This window comes from Haliotis rufescens, unplaced genomic scaffold (assembly GCF_023055435.1).
Source record: "Haliotis rufescens isolate VD_foot unplaced genomic scaffold, xgHalRufe1.0.p SCAF_10, whole genome shotgun sequence".
Classification (NCBI taxonomy): Eukaryota; Metazoa; Mollusca; class Gastropoda; order Lepetellida; family Haliotidae; genus Haliotis; species Haliotis rufescens.
This window is the reverse complement of record NW_025963780.1, coordinates 4734426-4755310: the sequence shown is the minus strand read 5'-3', so window position 1 is coordinate 4755310 and position 20885 is coordinate 4734426. Positions and strand designations below refer to the sequence as shown.

At 43.2% G+C, this 20885-nt stretch overlaps 1 protein-coding gene across 1 annotated transcript in view; it reads right to left on the bottom strand.

Annotated features, from left to right (window-relative positions):
- Positions 1-16229, bottom strand: part of LOC124148073 — a 29285-nt gene extending 13056 nt beyond the window's left edge. Inside the window, exons 1-4 of the mRNA XM_048391571.1 lie at positions 15590-16229; positions 10087-10173; positions 6421-8877; positions 5023-5055 (exon numbers count right to left, since the gene is read on the bottom strand). Of these exons, the coding sequence (XP_048247528.1) occupies positions 5023-5055; positions 6421-8877; positions 10087-10173; positions 15590-15881 (2869 nt within the window). The 5' untranslated portion in view covers positions 15882-16229. The remainder of the gene's footprint in view (positions 1-5022; positions 5056-6420; positions 8878-10086; positions 10174-15589) is intronic.
- Positions 16230-20885: the final 4656 nt, after the last annotated feature.

Sequence of the window (20885 nt, the reverse complement as noted above, 5' to 3'; positions counted from 1 at the left end):
TTCCGGTTACTATGCGATGCTTTATAGCCAATCTCCATCACTTGTAGAGATAACATGGGTTTGTCCATGGAAGGGTATGTAGAACAGATCATGATGGTCTTAACCGTTTTTAACATCTCATGGTTTAGTCAGCTCTTACTATGAAGGTTAGCATGGTGTGCTGTGAACCTTATCCTGACCCGGAATCTCCACGGTTCAATATGCCTGATATCACTTCATCTTTCCCTTAATTTACTTCTGGGTTTTTTACGGGGCGGTCGGGTAGCCTTCTGGTTAAAGCGTTAGCTCATCACGACGAGGACCCAGGTTTGATTTCCAACATTGGTACAATATGTGAAGCCTATTTCTGGTGTCCACCGCCGTGATATTGCTGGAATATTGCTAAAAATGGCGTAAAACCAAACTTACTCAGCCACACACTTTTATATAAATCACAAATTGTTTCGAATCAGTGCCCCTTTACATGGAACTCACCTCAATAACCGATTTACATAAAACTCACCCCACTGCCCACTTTACATGAAACTCACCTAAGTACCCACTTTACATGAAACTCACCTAAGTACCAACTTTACATGAAACTCACCTCAGTGCCCACTTTACATGAAACTCACCTCAGTGCCCACTTTACATGAAACGCACCTCAATGCCCACTTTACATGAAACTCGCAAAAATACACGACGAGGGCCCAGGTTCGATTTCCAACATGGGTACAATATGTGGAGCCCGTCCCCCGTCGTGATATTGCTGGAATATTGCAAAAAGTGGCGTAAAACCAAACTTACTCAGCCACTCACTTTTATATCAATCACAACTTGTTTTGAATCTGTGACATATTTTTACTTTCACAGTCCTTCCTCTTTAACAGATGTAAAACGCATATGTATGCACACGTGTACGTCATATCAACACAGGGATCACTTCAAGCAGGCAGATATATGCTACAAAGTTTTCATATTTGAATGCGCTTCTTAGATATTGTTTAAATTAGGATTTGGATATGTATGGTTAACACAAGATGCTTGAAATGTGAAGATATTTATTCATCTTTTTAAACAAAGATTATTTGATAACCTTCAATAACAATCATGGTGTAGTTCTATCAATAGTATATCTGATACCTTTTATTATAAACATTTAAATCCCTATTAAATGTAGAAAAATATCTTACACTCCCCATTCCAGTACATCTGAGAATACGTATGACTAGTTTTAAACTTGCAGTTGATTTGGGGAGATACACAAATGTTCCATACACTGAACGATTATGTAAATATTGTATAGAAAATGGTGGATCTTTCATTGAAGATGAATTTAATGTTTTGTTTGTTTGTGAGCGTTGCTCAGCCCTAAGAACTATGTATCTTAAATAGTATATGAAGTCTCAAACTGAAACATCTAAAACTGAAATTATCTCATCAGAAAACTTTGTGTTTTGATATTTATATAAAGTCCAACCACTATGAGAAACTTAAATCGATTACTTTCATTGGCATGCGCAGTTCATGCAGTCAAACATTGTCTGTATTATGGGCCTATGGCCTTTCTACTGAATAAACTGTCTGTCTGTCTGTCTGTCTGTCTGTCTATACCCATTCAATGGACCTAAAACAAAAGGAAAGTTCACAATAGCACATAGAACATCAAACAGAGACACAAAAGCATCATCAAAGTTGCATTATTGATTCTAATACAATTTACATAAACAATGGAAAGATCAATTACCCTGACGCATATCAGAATTTATTATGCCTCAAAGTGAGATTGACCAATCAGAGAGTAGAACTACTGACGCCACATGGGCCCGTATACCGTCAATAAAAATCCAAGATGGTTGATACTGACCTAATATGACACAGTATACCGTCAGTCACAGCCATCTTGGATTTTCCAACACCCACCTCACATATTTCACATGGGACTTCTGGTACCGACATTCGTTATTTGACACTGTTTTGTGCTTTGCTATCATAAATTGTGATGTGCAATGATATTAAGCTGTTTTTAGATCAGGTTCGTGACTTTATTGATTAAAGTGAAAATTGTCTACAAGGTTTGGCCTCTAAGGTTTGAAGAGTAGGCTCCCTTTGACCCTAAGCGTAAAGTTGTAAGTAACAAAAAATTTATTTTGACATGACACGTGCGATATGAATCCCAGAGACTGTAAACTTTTCGGCATGATAAATTCTTTATGGTGTCTTTAGTTTCCGCATACGTCGTCATATCAGATAAGCAGAAAAATATTGGGCTCGGCTAACGCCTCGCTTGTGTAACAGCAAGCGAGAGGTCCGCCCAGTTTAACGCCAGGAGGACAAACATGCTTTTGGATCCATTAACAGCAGCCTTACTTATCGGTGCCCATCAATGTATTCCTCTATGGATGTTCTTAGAATCTGTGTTACCTCCCTCACAGGCAAGATGAAGAAAACTATCACCATTTGTACCAACCAGCGAAAGGTCTGCCCATTTTGATTCCAGAGGTTAAACACGCTTTTGTGTCCATGGACAGTTGCAACCATTATTGGCGTCCATCCATTCATTCATACCTCTATGTTTAATGTTAGAAATGAACAGGACACTAGCCATGTTGCCTCCCCGACAGGCAAGATGAAGCAAAGCAGCACCAGATATATCAACCAGCAAGAGGTCCACCCTCTGATTTCAGGCGGTCAAATACGCCTTTGCGTCCACGGAACGCTGCAACCATTATTGGTGTCGATCCTTACATTCCTGTTTTGTTGATGCTAAATGATAGCAGCAGTTGCCTAACAATGGCAGTGTTTCCTCCTTGACAAGCATACGTGTCTTGAACATCAAGATTTGATACCAGAGTCAGCTTGAAGCACGCCTCTAAACATTGTAATTGCGCCAACCATTTGATCGGTGTGGCTATAAGCATCAACACTGTCTGTAACTTGTTCGTTTGCCGCTAGAATTAACGGTGAATTGGGAGAAAGTTTAATGCCGTGCTTCACCGAATCTTTGTAACAAGTGAGTGAGTGATTTTGGTTTTACCCCGCTTTTAGCAATCTTCCTGCAATATCACGGCGGGGGACACCAGAAATGGGCTTCACACATTGTACCACTGTCGGGAATCGAACCCGGGTCTTCGGCGTGTCCCCCGCCATGATATTTCTTAAATATATAAAATATATAAAAGCGACGTAAAACCATACTCACTCACTCGCTTAAACAAAGGGTTGTGTTGGCAACAATGTTTGTCTGTACATGTAATACGGCCAATTATTATGCTATTCAAATTAAATTCCCATTTTTATTTATTTCATGTTTTACGGATGTTTAACCACTAGGCTACCCGACAGCCCCTCTTTTTAATAAAAAGCGAGAGTTGGGGAATCAGTTGGCTTTACAGAGGTACCACTGTACATGACCAACCCACACAACAACACAAGACGTGAGTGAATAAACAGTCAGTTTATTAGAGAGCCACAGAATCTTTATATAATCAGTCAACAATAGAATGCCTACCTTCAGTTATTAGAGCATCTTTACTATCAGCTGTAGAAGTACATACATGTGAAGAACATCAGATGAACGTGATAGAGAATCATTACACAAGAAACATACTTGTACAACATTAGTCACAATACATATTCCACGGTAGACAACGTTATACAACAGTTTACATATGACTGAATATAGTATACCCGACACACTCCAACTAATACATTACCCGAGTGGGCATTCAAGCAAGATACATTCTTGTTCAGCCACAATACATATTCCAGAAGGTAAACAACGTAATAAAGTTCACAGAATTGACATAATCTCTTGACAGCAGTTGTACAATGGTGGTATACATCTAGTACACAGTGGCTTACATCTAATACACATCGGTATGCATCTTGTACACAGTAGTATACATCTAATACACATTGGTATACATCTAGAACATAATGGTATACATCTAGTACACAGCGGTATGCATCTTGTACACAGTAGTTTACATCTAGTACTCAATGGTATACCTTTAGTTGCATATATCTAGAACACAGTGGTATACATCTAGTACACAGTGGTATACATCTAGTACACAGTGGTATGCATCTTGTACAAAGTAGTATTCATCTAGTACACAATGGTATACATCTAATACAGAGATATATACATCTCGTACACAATGGTATACATGTACGTCTAGAACACAGTTGTGTATATTTAATACACAATGGTGTGCATCTAGTACACAATGGTATACATCTAGTACACAATGGTATACATCTAGTACACAGTGGTATACATCTAATACACAATGGTATACATCTAGTACACAATACTATACGTCTACTACACAATGTCATACATCTAGCACTCAATGCTATACATCTAGTACGCACGGCTATACATCTAGTACACAATGCTATAAATCTAGTACACAATGCTATACATCTAGTACATAATGCTATAAATCTACTACACAATGCTTACATCCAGCACACAATGCTATAAATCTAGTACCCCATGCTTAGACCAAGCACACAATGCTATCAATCTACTACACAATGCTATACGTCTAGTACACAATGCTATACATCTAGCACACAATGCTATACATCTAGTACACAATGCTATACATCTAGCACACAATGCTATACATCTAGCACACACTGCATACATCCAGCACACAATGCTATACATCTATGACACAATGCTATACATCTAGTACACAATGCTATACATCTAGTACACAGTGCTATACATCTAGTACACACTGCTATACATCTAGTACACCATGCTATACATCTAGTACACCAAGCTATAGATCTAGTACTTTTCTAAAAGTTTCTATCAATATTTAATCCTGATGGCAGCTTTTAACAGAATGAATGTTACACCATCTCCATATTCTTTTGTTTTTTGTTGATAAAACTGCATAGGGGCGAATCCTACTCAAAGCACAGTTTCCAGGTGATACCATACATCTTTTTTAAAGCTTGTATACGTTAGAGACTTGTGCCTGCTTTGGAGCGTCTCACTTCCGGGACAACTCTATAGTTTATCTGACATCAGATGTTGAACAATAGTCATGTTGCCTCCCTTTTGGGCACATTGAAGTAAACTATCACCAGATGTCGAAGCAAGAGAGAGGTCCGCCCCTTTTGACTCCAGGAAGTTGAACACGCTTTTGTGTCCATTGACAGCAGCAACCATTATCGGTGTCCATCCATTCATTCCCCTTTGGTTGATGTTAGAATTAGATATCAGATGTTGAACAATAGCCATGTTGCCTCCCTGACAGGCAAGATGAAGTAAACTATCCCCATCTGTATCAACAAGCGATAGGTCCGCCCCCGCTGATTTCAGAAAGTCAAACAAGCTTTTGTGTCCATTGAAAGCAGCAACCATTATCGGTGTCCATCCATTCATTCCCCTTTGGTTGATGTTTGAATCTGACATCAGATGTTGTACAATAGTCATGTTGCCTCCCTGACAGGCAAGGTGAAGTAAACTGTGACCTGATGTCGAAGCAAGAGAGAGGTCCGCCCCCGCTGATTCAAGGAAGTCGAACACGCTTTTGTGTCCTTTGACAGCAGCAACCATTATCGGTGTCCATCCATTCATTCCCCTTTGGTTGATGTTTGAATCTGACATCAGATGTTGTACAATAGTCATGTTGCCTCCCTGACAGGCAAGGTGAAGTAAACTATTACCATCTGTATCAACCAGCGATAGGTCCGACCCATTTGATTCCAGGAAGTCAAACACGCTTTTGTGTCCTTTAACAGCAGCAAACATTATCGGTGTCCATCCATTCATTCCCCTTTGGTTGATGTTTGAATCTGACATCAGATGTTGTACAATAGTCATGTTGCCTTCCTGACAGGCAAGGTGAAGTAAACTGTGACCTGATGTCGAAGCAAGAGAGAGGTCCGCCCCCGCTGATTCAAGGAAGTCGAACACGCTTTTGTGTCCTTTGACAGCAGCAACCATTATCGGTGTCAATCCATTCATTCCCCTTTGGTTGATGTTTGAATCTGACATCAGATGTTGTACAATAGTCATGTTGCCTTCCTGACAGGCGAGATGAAGTAAACTATCCCCATCTGTATCAACCAGCGATAGGTCCGCCCCCTTAGATTCGAGGAAGTCGAACAAGCTTTTGTGTCCATTGACAGCAGCAACCATTATCGGTGTCCATCCATGCATTCCCCTTTGGTTGATGTTAGAATCTGACATCAGATGTTGTACAATAGTCATGTTGCCTCCCTGACAGGCAAGGTGAAGTAAACTGTGACCTGATGTTGAAGCAAGAGAGAGGTCCGCCCCCGCTGATTCCAGGAAGTTACACACACGGTTGTGTCCATTGACAGCAGCAACCATTATCGGTGTCCATCCATTCATTCCCCTTTGGTTGATGTTAGATTCTGACATCAGATGTTGTACAATAGTCATGTTGCCTCCCTGACAGGCAAGATGAAGTAAACTATCCCCATCTGTATCAACCAGCGATAGGTCCGCCCCCGCTGATTTCAGGAAGTCAAACAAGCTTTTGTGTCCATTGACAGCAGCAACCATTATCGGTGTCCATCCATGCATTCCCCTTTGGTTGATGTTAGAATCTGACATCAGATGTTGTACAATAGTCATGTTGCCTCCCTGACAGGCAAGGTGAAGTAAACTGTGACCTGATGTCGAAGCAAGAGAGAGGTCCGCCCCCGCTGATTCAAGGAAGTCGAACACGCTTTTGTGTCCTTTGACAGCTGCAACCATTATCGGTGTCCATCCATGCATTCCCCTTTGGTTGATGTTAGAATCTGACAGCAGATGTTGTACAATAGCCATGTTGCCTCCCTGACAGGCATGGTGAAGTAAACTGTGACCTGATGTCGAAGCAAGAGAGAGGTCCGCCCCCGCTGATTCAAGGAGATCAAACACACCTTTCTGTCCAGCGACAGCTGCAACCATTATCGGTGTCCATCCCTTCACTCCAGTTTTGTTGATGTCAAAGGATGGTAGCAGGTGTCTAACAATGGCAATGTTTCCTCCGTGACAAGCAAGGTTAATTAGGCTGTTTCCGTACGTGTCTTGAACACCAGTATTTGAGAATGGTGTTAACAGCTGAAAGCACTCTTCTGACCCTGTTACTGCTGCAATCATAAGAGGAGTGTGGCCATCAACATCAACACTGTCTATAGCATGTTTGTCTACCGATACATTTAGCAGTGCACGAAGTGTGTTTTCATGTCGTGATTTGCATACCAAATGGAAGATGTTTTGCATCATCGAGTCACGAGTATGGGGATTTGCTCCTTCATTCAGCAGATACAACAGTGTTTCAGTACTTCCATTTTCTGCTGCTGACAACATGAGCTTGTTCAGTCTGCTAATCCGGTCATGCTCATCACTCCTGGAGAGTAGCCATTGAAGTAATGTCAGGTTGTTTACTTGGGCACAACCTCCCAAACCCTCTCTGATCTCGTCTTGTGTAAACACTTCTCCAGTTTGGTTCTCAACATTTGTAACCAAATATGGATTATGTCCAAGAACAGCCCAATACAAAAAATATTTTCCTTTTTCTCTTTGGTGAAACCAGGCATTGCCTGTGGAATCATGTTTCATCCCATCAACGTGTAGTCTTTCAAGAAGTTGCTCAGAAAGTTTGTCTTGCTTCAGAATTGGATGTGTCACTGACTTAGAAAAATGTCCTTGCTTCAGAGAATGTGCAAGCCGTGTGGTAAGAAGATCATGATATTCTTCGGAAACGGAAATCACGTGAAGATGTTCATCAACTTTTGTTTCTTGTACTGTTTCTTGTTGTACACGCTCGTATAGAAAGTCTTCACTGCAATGCTTCAAAACAAAACTTGGATTGATGTTATATAAGACACAGGCACAAGCATCATAGATTGAAGAGTGAGCAAAGCCTACAGTGTCTCCTCTTGTGAAGTATGTACCTCGGAAACTTCTTGCAGCTTGACACATCCCAGAGCGTGTAGCGGTAGGCATGAGACGTATCACATGTTTGACTTTCGTATCCAAGTCCTGGTCCTCATCCTCGCTTTCTAACTTTGTCAATTTTAATCTGTCTTCACACAATAACATCAGAACTAACACACCAGATCTATCATTCTTAGAATTAATTATGTCAGTGAGTTCCTCCCTCAAATAAGACAAGGGTTCCTTGAAAAGCTTTCTGAGATTTTTTGAAAAGGAAGCAAATTTACATATAAGTGGAAATCCAAATAGTTTCGAATCTGTTTCCAAATCTCTGTATTCAGGTAGGTAATCTCTGGAGCATTCATCTAGCATGCTCTTATGTCTCTCATATATTTCCTGTTTCTCTGCTGGGGAAAGACAGTGGACATCATGTAAAGTTATATTCATAATTGTTTGTTCCCCAAACAGTGGGAAACAACTAAAGTGCAGTTGTGCAAGTCCGTCATGGAAGTTGTATGACTTTGATGTGAAAATGACACGAATGTCCTTTGTGTGACCTTTTCTTTTGTCATCATGACTGGATTTACCTCCATCTTGCCTAACTGACTGCATCTGTTCACGGGACTGTTTGCAGTGGTCTATATGGAGAATAAGATTGTTTAGAAATGATTTAATTAGTGGAACATTAGTGGACAAGCCAGCAGTGCCAAACATGTCATCAATGATAAGAAATACTCTTGGTGTAGAACTGAGGCAGCTGTCCAAGTCAAACTTCTCAATGCTGTCCACAAACACGACCTGGTAACCTCGGTTTCTATAACGTAAACTCAACATCAGAGCCATCGTTGTCTTCCCTTCTCCAGAGGCACCATAAAGGGTCACATAACCAAACTGCTTTACTTTTTGCTTCATCGTTCTGTAGATTTCTGTTTCAACAAACACTTTCTTTGCTTCAATAAGGCGGAGTTCGAGAGTATCTGTGAAGAAACAAAGTCCTGCGTGAATACTGAATATATTGGAAGTAAACTACAGGGATATAAGTATACTAATACTAACTACGTTGCTGAGATGGGTAACTTATGTACAGCTAAATAGACCTTTCATTCCACAATAATCAGTCAAGAGTTACCTCCTTGGATTGTGATGTTATTCATGGCAACTGGCGCCCTGTCCTGTCTACTCAAAATGTATGATACCCGGGTTGCCTTGTTTAAACATAAAACGTCAATGCAAGAGAATACCAGTGATACCAGTGAATACCCGAAAATCAGTGATGACACCAGGTGTTCGCAAAAAATGGAAGCATGACAACAACCTGGATAAGTGCAACAGTGCGCTACCTTCCGCTGTATCTGGACATGTAGACGTATGTGTATGTTACGAAGTAGAATACCATACAGAACATAGCTTTTGCCTTTTTAAATCTTTTTTTTTATTATGAGAGAGACACACTCCAATGTTTGTTGTTGTCGTGATCGACGGTGTATTTGGCCGCAATTTTTTTTTGCCTTTCAACACTGCTAATAAGCACCTCCCAGAGTTGCTGACTTTCACACATCATCACTTAGCCACAGCGTGGTATTATATAACACAACTATATATAGCGCTGGACAGCCCTGTACCTAAGCAACGCGACCCAGTTGATGTTCATGAAATTGTCGACAATTGGCCAGATTCTAGATAATTTATCAAATGTTTATTTCGTAACTTAGGAATTGTATTTTGTCTGTCTTTCACTAGTTTCTTCTGTTTCCAAAATAAAAACGATATTTAAGCTACCCTGTGCACCACGGCTGTACAAATGCCTTGACAATTCCCTTCGTATGCGTGTTTATTGTCCAATGCCGCACTCAGCAATATTCTAGCTGTATGAAGAAGGCCTGTATATAATGAAGTCAATCGATGGCCTGGGATTATGAGCAACGATCCACCAAGTCACCTCAAACGGTTCTGACGTGAACTCTCCATCGGTTCCAAATATCCCATGGGTTTGCATCTACGATTAGCAATAGGGTGCTGGGGATACAGTCCCACGGGGCCCTTGGGGTTTGGGGGTTTGACATTTAGATCATTGGCTTGAAAGACCTTTTTCATTTGGTAAAGCTTCCCTTCCCCCCTTCTCCTACCCCTTACCCTAATGTTTAGAGGCTGTGGGTGTGGGCTGTAACTTGTACTCATTTACTCACCTTCTCCGACAGTCCCCGGTACCATCTGCCCAGTGGAGATGTTGACGTACTTCGAGTTGGCAACAATGATGACCCTGGCTGGACCACCTGGCAACAAATCAACGATGATGTTCAACAACCAACTCCACAGTTTAATATAAAAAATAAAGTTGCTTCACTTTCTTTATTTAATGTATCATACAAATGGGCCACGTTTTCTTTTGTTTAGTCAATGATGCAGATTTGTCATCTCTTATAACCCGCCATTGCACCATTATGCTACAACTTAACATTTAACAAAAAACATTTTATCAGTACTGCAAGGCCCCTGTCATATATTCCATTCACTGTTCAAGTGTGGGAATATTATATGATGTAACTTAATGCAGAAGTATACAAATACGCTTCATTCTTCATTGTTCTTTAGGATTTATAGCGTAGCTATCTTATATACTGGTATATTAAACTTGGGTTCATGGCATGGTTCACAGCTCATAGACTCCTAAATAATTAATCCTAGGACCTTGCAATAATAATTTTTACATTTCATGAAATTTGAAATATTTTGAATGTTTAGAATACTAGTATTATCCCAGCATTAGCCTCTTAAAGTTTGCTCAATGAAAGCGTTTAATCCAAGCCTCCAATTTCTCACATACACCAGGGTTGTCTACTGCCATCTTCCAAAGGCAAGTGAGTGAACTGACTGTAAAAGACCAGTTTCCACCTTTGCCGAACTAGGCTGGTATTATGGAGTTACATTTTGGCTGGACTAACAAGTCTGGAGTTACATTTTGGCTGGACTAAAATCCGAGATATTTTTTATAGTTGAATACTTTTCCTGCAGTACTCCCTAATGAATATTAGTGCGTGTTTTTTACAGAGAAAAGAGCTGTGTGAAGGTCTTTGCTTGAAGAAGTTGTTCTAACTAGCTGAGAGGCCAACCCTGTCAAGCAGCTCCAACGTCACCAAAGAAAGTGACGTCACAGATCCTAACATTACTCTGGAGTCGAGGGCATCGTGGGTAGGCATCTCTGCGATGAGTAGGTTTCTTTAGATGCAGTAATGCAGGGTAAGTATACAATTATAATAAATAGCCAGGATTTTACTCGATTTTTAACTTGTATGTTTGTATACTTATCCTGCATTACTCCTTTATGCATCTTTATCTGAAGGAATTACCAGAGGGCATACCTTCGATCAGATGTGGACTTTCATCTCTTTTTCCTGACTCTGTTCCCTCAGCCCATCCTCGGCTGTATGGTCGGCCTCAATGACCATTTCATGGATGGGAAAAGTCAGGTATGCGTTGTGTCAAGGTACTATGCAGCCATGGACGATAACCCTCTCAAGTTACAGTTTTAGATTGGAGTGCCGAGCCGTATGCAAGTGGGGCATGAACCTTCTAGTCCAAGGCATTAAGCCAGTTGAGGTCAAAAGACCGGCTCTGGACTGGAGGCGAGGTCAGTGGCGGGTAGTAGTAGTGACCTGTTGAGCCACTACTATCAGACCAAAGTTGTGCATGCCTTGCACATCCTTAAATGCAACGTCTATCATGGTACGTAGAGAGCAGTTGTTGTGTAGCGTCAAGGTCTCATTCGGGTTGTTGGAGCTTGGGGGGTCCAATTCCGCTGGGAGTTGATTCTTGGCAATGAAGTCCCAGCACAGTCCAAGATGCACGGCTCCCTGTTTTCCATACTCAAAGCGGATGCACGTGACGTCCAAGGCGTGTAGCTCACTGACATCGTCTCCTGTAGCGAGCAACAGTAGGAAGACTGTGAGGGTGGATCAGCAGGTTTGGCCAATCTGGGAGTGGCAGCGAGTTGGCGTCGGCTAGTTCTCTGAGGTTGACAAACCAAGCCCTCACCGGCCACCAGGGCTTGACCATAGATCAGATCGAGGTTCTGTGTATCTGATCTTCTGGACGACCCTGAAAGGGAATACAGGTGGCGGAAAAGCTTACGCATACTCCTTCCCAAGGGACGTTGAAGGTGTTGACTGCCCAAGCCAGGGGATCTAGAACCGGGTGTAGGTCGGTATCTGGTAGTTCTGGCTAGTGGCGAATAGGTCTATGTTTGGGAGACCATGTGGGGATCCCTTGCCTTGCCTGATAGTGCATCTGCTAGGATGTTTCGGCCACCCGGAATGTGTTGAACCTGGAACTGGATCCCTAGATGATCCACTAGGCGAAAGAATTGGAACGTCTGTTGAAAGGAGCGAGGTCGATTGAGTCGTTCCCTGGTTCCATAGGCATCAGACGACGGTTATGTTGTCCGTCCAGATGGAGAGCCAGGCTGAAGACATTTGATTCCAACGTCCACCACCGGAGATGCTGCTTGAGGTGATCCGGGAGGACGATGGATACCAAGGGGCCCTGGTGTAGGGTCTGATGTAGGAACCCAGGACCATCTGAACTGGGTGCAGTTGGCACCTTCCGCTGTAGGTCAAGTCCTGCGCTGAGGTTAGGAGGCCAAGGAGGACATGCCATTGGCGCAATGTGTGTGGTAGGTGGAGGGCAGGAATCAGGTGCGATTGCATGCGCCCCAACCGGTCCCTGGGTACAGTGAGGAGGTCGAGGTGCGTCTGGAAGAGGCCCCTGATGAACTGAAGGGGATTTAAGGGTGTCAACCACTGACTTCTGAGGTTGATCTTCCAACCCAACTGGAGCCAGAGGGAGAAGTCCCTGGAGCAAGGTAGAGCAACGTGTCCCAATGATTCAGGAGACAATCGTCTATGTATGTCTCGAACTGAATGTCCCGGAGATGGAGGTATGAGGCTGTCGGAAATTCCAAATGGGAGGACCGCCCATAGGTAATGGACTCCCATAAAGATGAAGCGGGGGAATTTCCTGTCGTCGGGATGTATTGGGACATGTAGGTAGGCGTCCTCGATATCCAGGCTGAAGAGTACATCCTGTGCCTGGATCCATGATCGCAGCAGCCTGAGCTTGGTCATCCTGAAGTAAGGTGGATGCGCCAGGTTGTGTTTTTTTAAAGCAGCGAGGTTTATGATCATCCAGTGTTTGTCCGAGTCCTTCTTGGGGACTAGTAAGATAGGTGAATAGAAGCCCGGTGTTATGGCTTGGGCTAGTATGACCTCTATCGCTTTCTTGTCCAACAGCACAGAGATGTTCTGGCTTATTAGCTGATGTTGAGTAGGGGATAGGTGTCCGCTAAAGGCGACGATGTGAGCGGTTGGTCGTCTATAAGCGCCAGCTTGTACCCATGTCAGATGATGTTGGTGACATTTGGGTCCCTCAGCATGTCCCAGTTCTGACAGAATCGACTCAGTCTCCCTCCTAATGGAGTGTCGACAACATGGACGCCTGGGTGTGGGAGGTCCCAGTCGTGCATGTCTGGCGATTCACTTGAAGTCCCTGCAGTCTGCCTCTGACCCGAGAGGTTGAGGTGGAGCCCCGCCCCGGGGTGGAGGGTGTTGCGTCGTGTCTGGTATGCGCCAGACTGGGACGCCTTAGAGAAGGCTGGCTGTGACACCCTAGCCAAGGCCATGAAGGCTCGGGCGAAGGCTGAGACTCAGGAGTGCGTCTTGGAGATCTGTCCGTTAAACAGGTCAGAGGAGGACCATGGTTGACGCAGAAGATCTCTCTTGAACTCTGGGTCCGAATCTGACAGAGAAAGGTAGCCCAGGCGCCTCGTGGTTGTGAGTTCAACCAGGGCGGCGTGCATATGAGAGCGCATATGCTCGACTTTTTGCAGGAGGTAGGATACGACGGTGGTCAGGTGGTCTATCCTATGAGGGTTATCCTCCGACGAGTCCCGGAGAATGGCTCTGGAGGACGACGCCATCATTGAGAGAGGCTTGAGAGTGTGGCGAATCATGGTTTCATGTAGGCGAGTTTACTGTCAGAAACTCGTACTGCGGTGGAGCCGTTAGACCCAGTCATGCGGTGTAGATCCTAATCTAAGGCATGAGCATGGTCCGCGACCTGGAGAGCATGAGCTGGGTAGTCGCCTCGTTTATAACGTGGGGGCCTGAGAGACGGAATAAGAGAGAACTTGCTGAAGTCCTCATCAAGGGCCGAGATCATGTCCTTGATCAGTTGGTCCGGTGGGAGCGAGGTAGGATCCGAAGGGATGGCTTGCTATGGACCTCTAGGCCACGAAAGGGAGCAATTGTCCCTAAGTCTATCAGCCAACCAGTCTGCAACCTGGTCCACGCCAAGACGGACTCGCCGTCCGTGGGGGTGTGGTCATTACAAGGGACGAAGGCGCCCTCAGAGGAGTCGGAACGGTAGCCACTGGAGCGTCTGCGAACAGGGGTGCGGTTCCTAGATCGAGGAACCCAACGAGACGACCGACTCTCCCTCCAAAGTGAAGACGTACTCGGGGAAGCCGAGTCCACAGATTAAGGAGAGGTAGAAGGGACATTCATGCCCGATGATAGAGATGGCGTATGTATAGGCGTCCGACGAGGCGGTGGCAAAGGCGCTGTATAGGCGCGGTTTGCTGGATAGGCGCCATCTTTATAGGCGCTTGTTGAGGCGTCTGCAGAGGCGCTATTGGTGGCGCTTGTAAAAGGCGTCTGTATAGGCGCTGGTACAAAAGGCGTCGGCGTCTACGTGGCCTGTTAGTACTGTATGTACTGAAGGAGAGAGGAGCTTATCATGAGCGTCTGTGTCGTAGGCGGGGGCGCCGTTAGATATGAGAGCGCAACGGTGGAGTCATGGTGGTGGTTGCCGCCGTAAAGATAGAGGCAGTAGTGGTTGTCATGGTGCTCTGGATAGAGACTGAGATCATGGGGCCTGACATAATGGTAATAGTGGAGGCTGGGATGTTGCCGCCCATCTTGTAGAGGGCGAATTCTCGGATAGGTCAGATATCTTGCACCAGTGTTTCCTGGCCTGTTGCTTCCCCGTTTCTTGGACACACGGAGGTACCGTCTGAAAGCTGTGAGGGAACGCAGGAGACAGTCTTTACATAGATGACCCTTGAGGCATTGAGATGTACAATTAAGGCTTTGGTCACGTGGGAGCTGCGTGACAGGGTGACAGGGTTGGAACATTTTCTTCAAGCAAAGACCTTCACACAGCTCTTTTCTCTGTCAAGAACAAGCAGTAATTAAGGAGTAAAAGCAGGATAAGTAAAAAAATCTATGCATAATCCAATCACAATCCCGAAACCGAATCGAAATCCGGTTCGTAAACTGTCCTGCCGATTTCTTTCCATTTTAATGCGTGTGATACGAGAGATGGAATCTGATTGGTCCATAGGAAAGGCATAGAAGGGACATAACTGGTGGCGCTACGATCGAGCCCAGGAATTCCAGCATAATTCGGCAAGGGTGATACTGGACTTTTAAAGTCAGTTAACTCTCTTGCTTCGAAAAGATGGTCTACTGCAATTATCAAATAAATTTGGTAAAGAAATGCATGAAGAGTAGGACACGGGTGACGTTTCTGAGAGCAACCATAATATTCAAGACAAAACATTACACCCATGCGCAGCAAATTAAAGCCCTATTTACACAGATACAGGATGAAGAATGATTACATATGGACACATACCACGCCTTGGCCTGGAGACGAAAGATTGACTCCCTGCTTCAGCAATTTCCGTGTGGTCTCCAGGGACAAGTTGTCGCTCAGTCGGCCTGGCAATGGCCGTGTTGTCTCCAGGGCCAGGTCCATGCTCAGTCGGCCTGGCAATGGCCGTGTTGTCTCCAGGGTTAGGTCCATGCTCAGTCGGCCTGGCAATGGCCGCGTTGTCTCCAGGCTCCTCCTCGCGTAGATCTGATCTGCCACGGATTGTAGAATCTTCCTCGTCTGAACTACCCAGGTCCACACCCGAACTGGCCATGTCCACGTGGTGGTCAAGTTCCCCTACCCTTATGTCCCCAAGGAACGGTTGGTGCCTCGACGTGGCTGACACTCACAATGTACAACTACAAGGACATTTTATTACATTCATAAATATATCAAACAGTCTTCAGTGTCTGTGTGCGTGAAGCTTGTTGTAAACAGGAGATCATGGCAATGTTAGGTTAAAGATATATATGAGTTGGCAAGTGAAAGTTTGATGTTGTATTGGCATGGTTTCAGTCATATCCTACATGAGTGGATTATTCTGATTTACCACCTTACATGAAAGTGCCCACTCCCCACCCCAATACACATATTATATGAAACTCACCATTAATACCACCTTACGTGAAACCCCGCCCCCACCCCCTAAATATTATCATCTATAAATATATACATATTTACGTGTTTTTCTGTGGGCAGTCGCACATGCTCATGTGTTTAACGAATAATATAACAACGAACATTGACCACATCTATATAGGATATCCTCGACACTCCCTCCACATCATACAGTTGGAGGGGATTGCCTAAAAGTCGGGCCAAGAAAAGTCGGGCCGGGCCGGGCCAGCGGGTAATACTAAAAATGGATTGCAGAATAACAAAACGAAACGTGCATATCTAAGCAGATCTCAAATGTCCAGAAACGGATAGTTTTGCTCATTTAATTGAGTTTGAATCAAAATGTATCTTCAGCAATGTAATAAACTGGTAATTAGAGCTAAACTAGTGTCCAAAAGAAACGATACCAACTTATTTTCAAAATTGTTTTTTACTTAGTGAATTGTCAAGTATGAAAACATGCCAATTCGTATTGCACATCCCAAACACAGCATAGTCGATAAAAAATACCGGGAACACGTGATCACTTCCTTGAAAAAACGTCAATTTCGTGAAAGTGACATTTCCCTCTCTAGCATGTTCTGCACGTGCAGAAAAACTGTATAAAACGGCTGATCAGACACGTTGATATCACAGCAACAAAAAGAACACAAGATATGCCACGTTTGACAGCCATCGAGAGAGAGAGAGCCGTTGGAATGCTCCAACAAGGAGCGTCACACGTCGACGTCGCCAGAAGGTTGGGCTGCGCACGCATCACTATCACCAGGTTGATGCAGCGGTTACGTCAGACAGGTCAGACGTCAGACAGGCCCAGGAGTGGAAGACCACGAGTAACCACGCCCCGTGAAGACCGTTACATCCGGGCATTACACCCGAGGAACCGCACCGTAACAGCGACGTCCACGGCGGCTACAGCACTGGGACACAGGATCAGTCGACAGACCGTCTACAGGAGACTACGGCAGTATGGTATCCGGCCACGTCATCCCTACCGCGGACCGCTCCTGACGCCTCGACACCGGAACAACAGACTGATCTGGGCCAGGCGAGTTCGACGTTGGCAACGGCGGGACTGGGCACGTGTTATGTTCTCTGATGAGAGCAGATTCCTCATCTTCAGAAACGATGGACGGCAGCTTGTATACCGACGATTTAGTGAACGTTTGGCGCCTTACTGTATCCAACAGGTCCGGCCGTTTGGAGGTGGAGGGTTAATGGTTTGGGGTGGCATATGTGGTGACGTCAAAACGATGCTTGTCGTAATTCGTGGAAACCTGAATGCACAGCGTTATCTTGATGACATCCTACGGCCTGTTGTGGTGCCCTTTATTCAGCAACAGCCTCGTGGACTCCTTTTCCAACATGACAATGCAAGGCCACACACAAGGCAAGATTGACACAGAACTTCCTTGCCAACGCCAACGTACAGGTTTTGCCATGGCCCGCATGTTCACCGGACATGAATCCCATCGAGCACTTATGGGACCACCTCGATCGGCAAATCCGACGTCGCCGTGTGCCTCCAGTCAACGTCCAGGACTTGGAACGATGTCTCCTCGAGGAATGGCAACGCATCACTCCCAACGTCATCAGACGTTTGACGTCATCAGTCCGTAGGCGTGTTCTGGCATGTATTGATGCACACGGTGGACATACCCGCTACTGACTTGACTTTGAGACGTGTGGTGTGACATTTCCCGTTGTTTCTGTGATCAGTGCTCTAACGAAATGTTCATTTTTCGACCCCACCCATCTTTAAAGGCTTGTCATATTGGTTGTACAGATTTTATTGAAATGAAATTTTTGTACAGAGGTTGTGAAAGGATTTCTCAAAAGCATAACACCAATCCTAAACTTCTGCATTGTTTAGTTTTTCTTTTATGTCGTTGCAAACAGGTGGTATCGTTTCTTTTGGACACTAGTTTACATACCGAGAGTTCATACCGAAAAGTCAGTGTCTTGACTGTGTCTTTAATTTGATGAGAAGGTTTCTCACCGACCTTAGCATGCAGGGGTGTGATGTCCTGGGCAGGAATTCGAAATGACAGTGTTTTAACTACACTTCTTTCATTAATTAACGAGTTTGGCATACCTAATTAACCTTTACTAATTCATGTTAAACCAACACAGGATTTCTGCAAGTGGATATTCGCGAATGTCATAGGACTGACACGACACGTGTTAATAACTGTCAAAGCGCTTCTAAAATTACAACACATACTTTACATCTATAGACTAATTATAATATCATATCTACCTATATACCTCTTTAGTGTCTCATATTGCTGTAGCAAACACGGTTCTCAAAAGTGAAGCCCTTTTCCCTCTACATTTGGCTTGTGTTGGGTCCGACTTGGCCCGGGTGGTCAAAATCAACTTTAAACACACAGACGTATCTTCAAATGTGTTTACATCTATAGATTAGTGTTATATCTACCTATATACAACTTTATAATGTCACGGTACATCGTATTTAAAGAAAAGAAGGGGCTCAAAGTGAAGCATTTTTACTGGGTTTTTTTAAGAAAATCTATGTCAGAAGTGTTCGGTCTGACTTGGCCCGGGCTGTCAAAATCATCTTAAACCTCACAGATGTATCATCAAATGGACTCACATCTATAGATTAGTGTTATATCCACCTAAATACCACTTTATAGTGTCTCAGATCGCTGTAATTAAAGAAACCAAGGTGCTCAAAGTGAAGCCCTTTTCCCTCTACATTCTCAACATAGTCGCTAATCAGAAGTGTTTGGCTTGTGTTGGGTCCGACTTGGCCCGGGCTGTCAAAATCAACTTTAAACACACATATGTATATTCAAATGTGTTTACATCTGTAGATTAGTGTTATATCTACCTATATACCACTTTATAATGTCACGGTACATCGTATTTAAAGAAAACAAGGGGCTCAAAGTGAAGCATTTTCACCGTTTTTTCTTAAGAAAATCTATGCCAGAAGTGTTCGGTCCGACTTGGCCCGAGCTGTCAAAATCAACTTAAACCTCACAGATCTATCTTTAAATGTGTTCACATCTATAGACTAGTGTTATATCTACCTAAATACCACTTTATAGTGTCTCAGAACGCTGTACTTAAAGAAAACAAGGTGCTCAAAGTGAAGCATTTTTACTGTATATTCTTAAGAAAATCTATGTCAGAAGTGTTCGGTCCGACTTGCCCCGGGCTGTCAAAATCAACTTAAACCTCACAGATGTATCATCAAATGGATTCACATCTATAGATAAGTATTATATGCACCTAAATACCACTTCATAGTGTCTCAGATCGCTGTAATTAAAGAAAACAAGATGCTCAAAGTGAAGCTCTTTTCCCTCTACATTCTCAACATAGTCTCTATCAGAAGTGTTTGGCTTGTGTTGGGTCCGACTTGGCCCGGGCTGTCAAAATCAACTTTAAACACACCAGATGTATCATCAAATGTGTTTACTTCTTTGGATTAGTGTTATATCTACCTATATACCACTTTATTATGTCACGGTACATCGTATTTAAAGAAAACAAGGGGCTCAAAGTGAAGAATTTTTACTGTATTTTCTTAAGAAAATCTATGTCAGAAGTGTTCGGTCCGACTTGGCCCGGGCTGTCAAAATCAACTTTAAACACACAGATCTATCTTCAAATGTGTTTATATCCATAGATTAGTGTTATATCTACCTATGTACCACTTTATAATGTCACAGTTTATCGCATTTAAAGGAAACCAAGAGTTCAAAGTGAAGCCCTTTTCCCTCTACATTCTCAACATGACTATTATTATATCTACCTATATTAACACTTAATGTTGCACGATAACTAAAAAAAAACTGGTCTGTTAAAGTCGAGCACTAGTACTTTCACTGTATCTTCTCAAGAAAATTTAACGAAAATTAAATTAAAGTTCTCTATATATCTAGCAACTTTTTTTATATAAGCAACCCCTAAAGCCCCCTCTTGGGTTGCACACACCACTTTCGCACCTTTTGGAAACACATTAAAAGGCCTGGCCGGGCCCGTGTGCGAAATACGCATCAGTCGGAAAGCGCACGTTAAATCTCCAAAGTAAGTAAGTAAGAAAGTAACTTTGTTTTACAGTCGTGATGTTAAGATAATTAACCACCCGGGACAAGTCGATCCGACAGGTTGAATGATACGCAGGATGCAAAAGGAGGTAAGCGCAAGTACGGTACAGAAACTGAAGTAAGTTGGGCTCTCTTAGTTTTCTGTATGCTTACACATCATCACGTCATACTGGATTTAATTTAGTTTCTTATTCTAATACTGCCAATCTTTGTCAGTGGCCAGTGAAAGTATCACAAGGGAAAATTCCAATATATACAAAATATTAAATTTGTATGTATGGTATATCCAAAAATATACAATTTTGTATATATGGTATATCCAAAAATATACACTTTTGTATATATGGATAGATTTTACCACTACTTTACTCAGTTCCTTTTTACTGGATTCTCACAATATGTGGTTGATATTGAAAATATTGCTAATAATACCGGACAGTATTATTGCATGTGACAAATATACTTTAAAACTATGTTCATTATGACAACTATATTTGGAGTGTTATGAAATAATTGGCATTTATTCATGTTGACAGCATTTTACATAATAAAGAAATAGAAGATTTCAGCAGACTTTT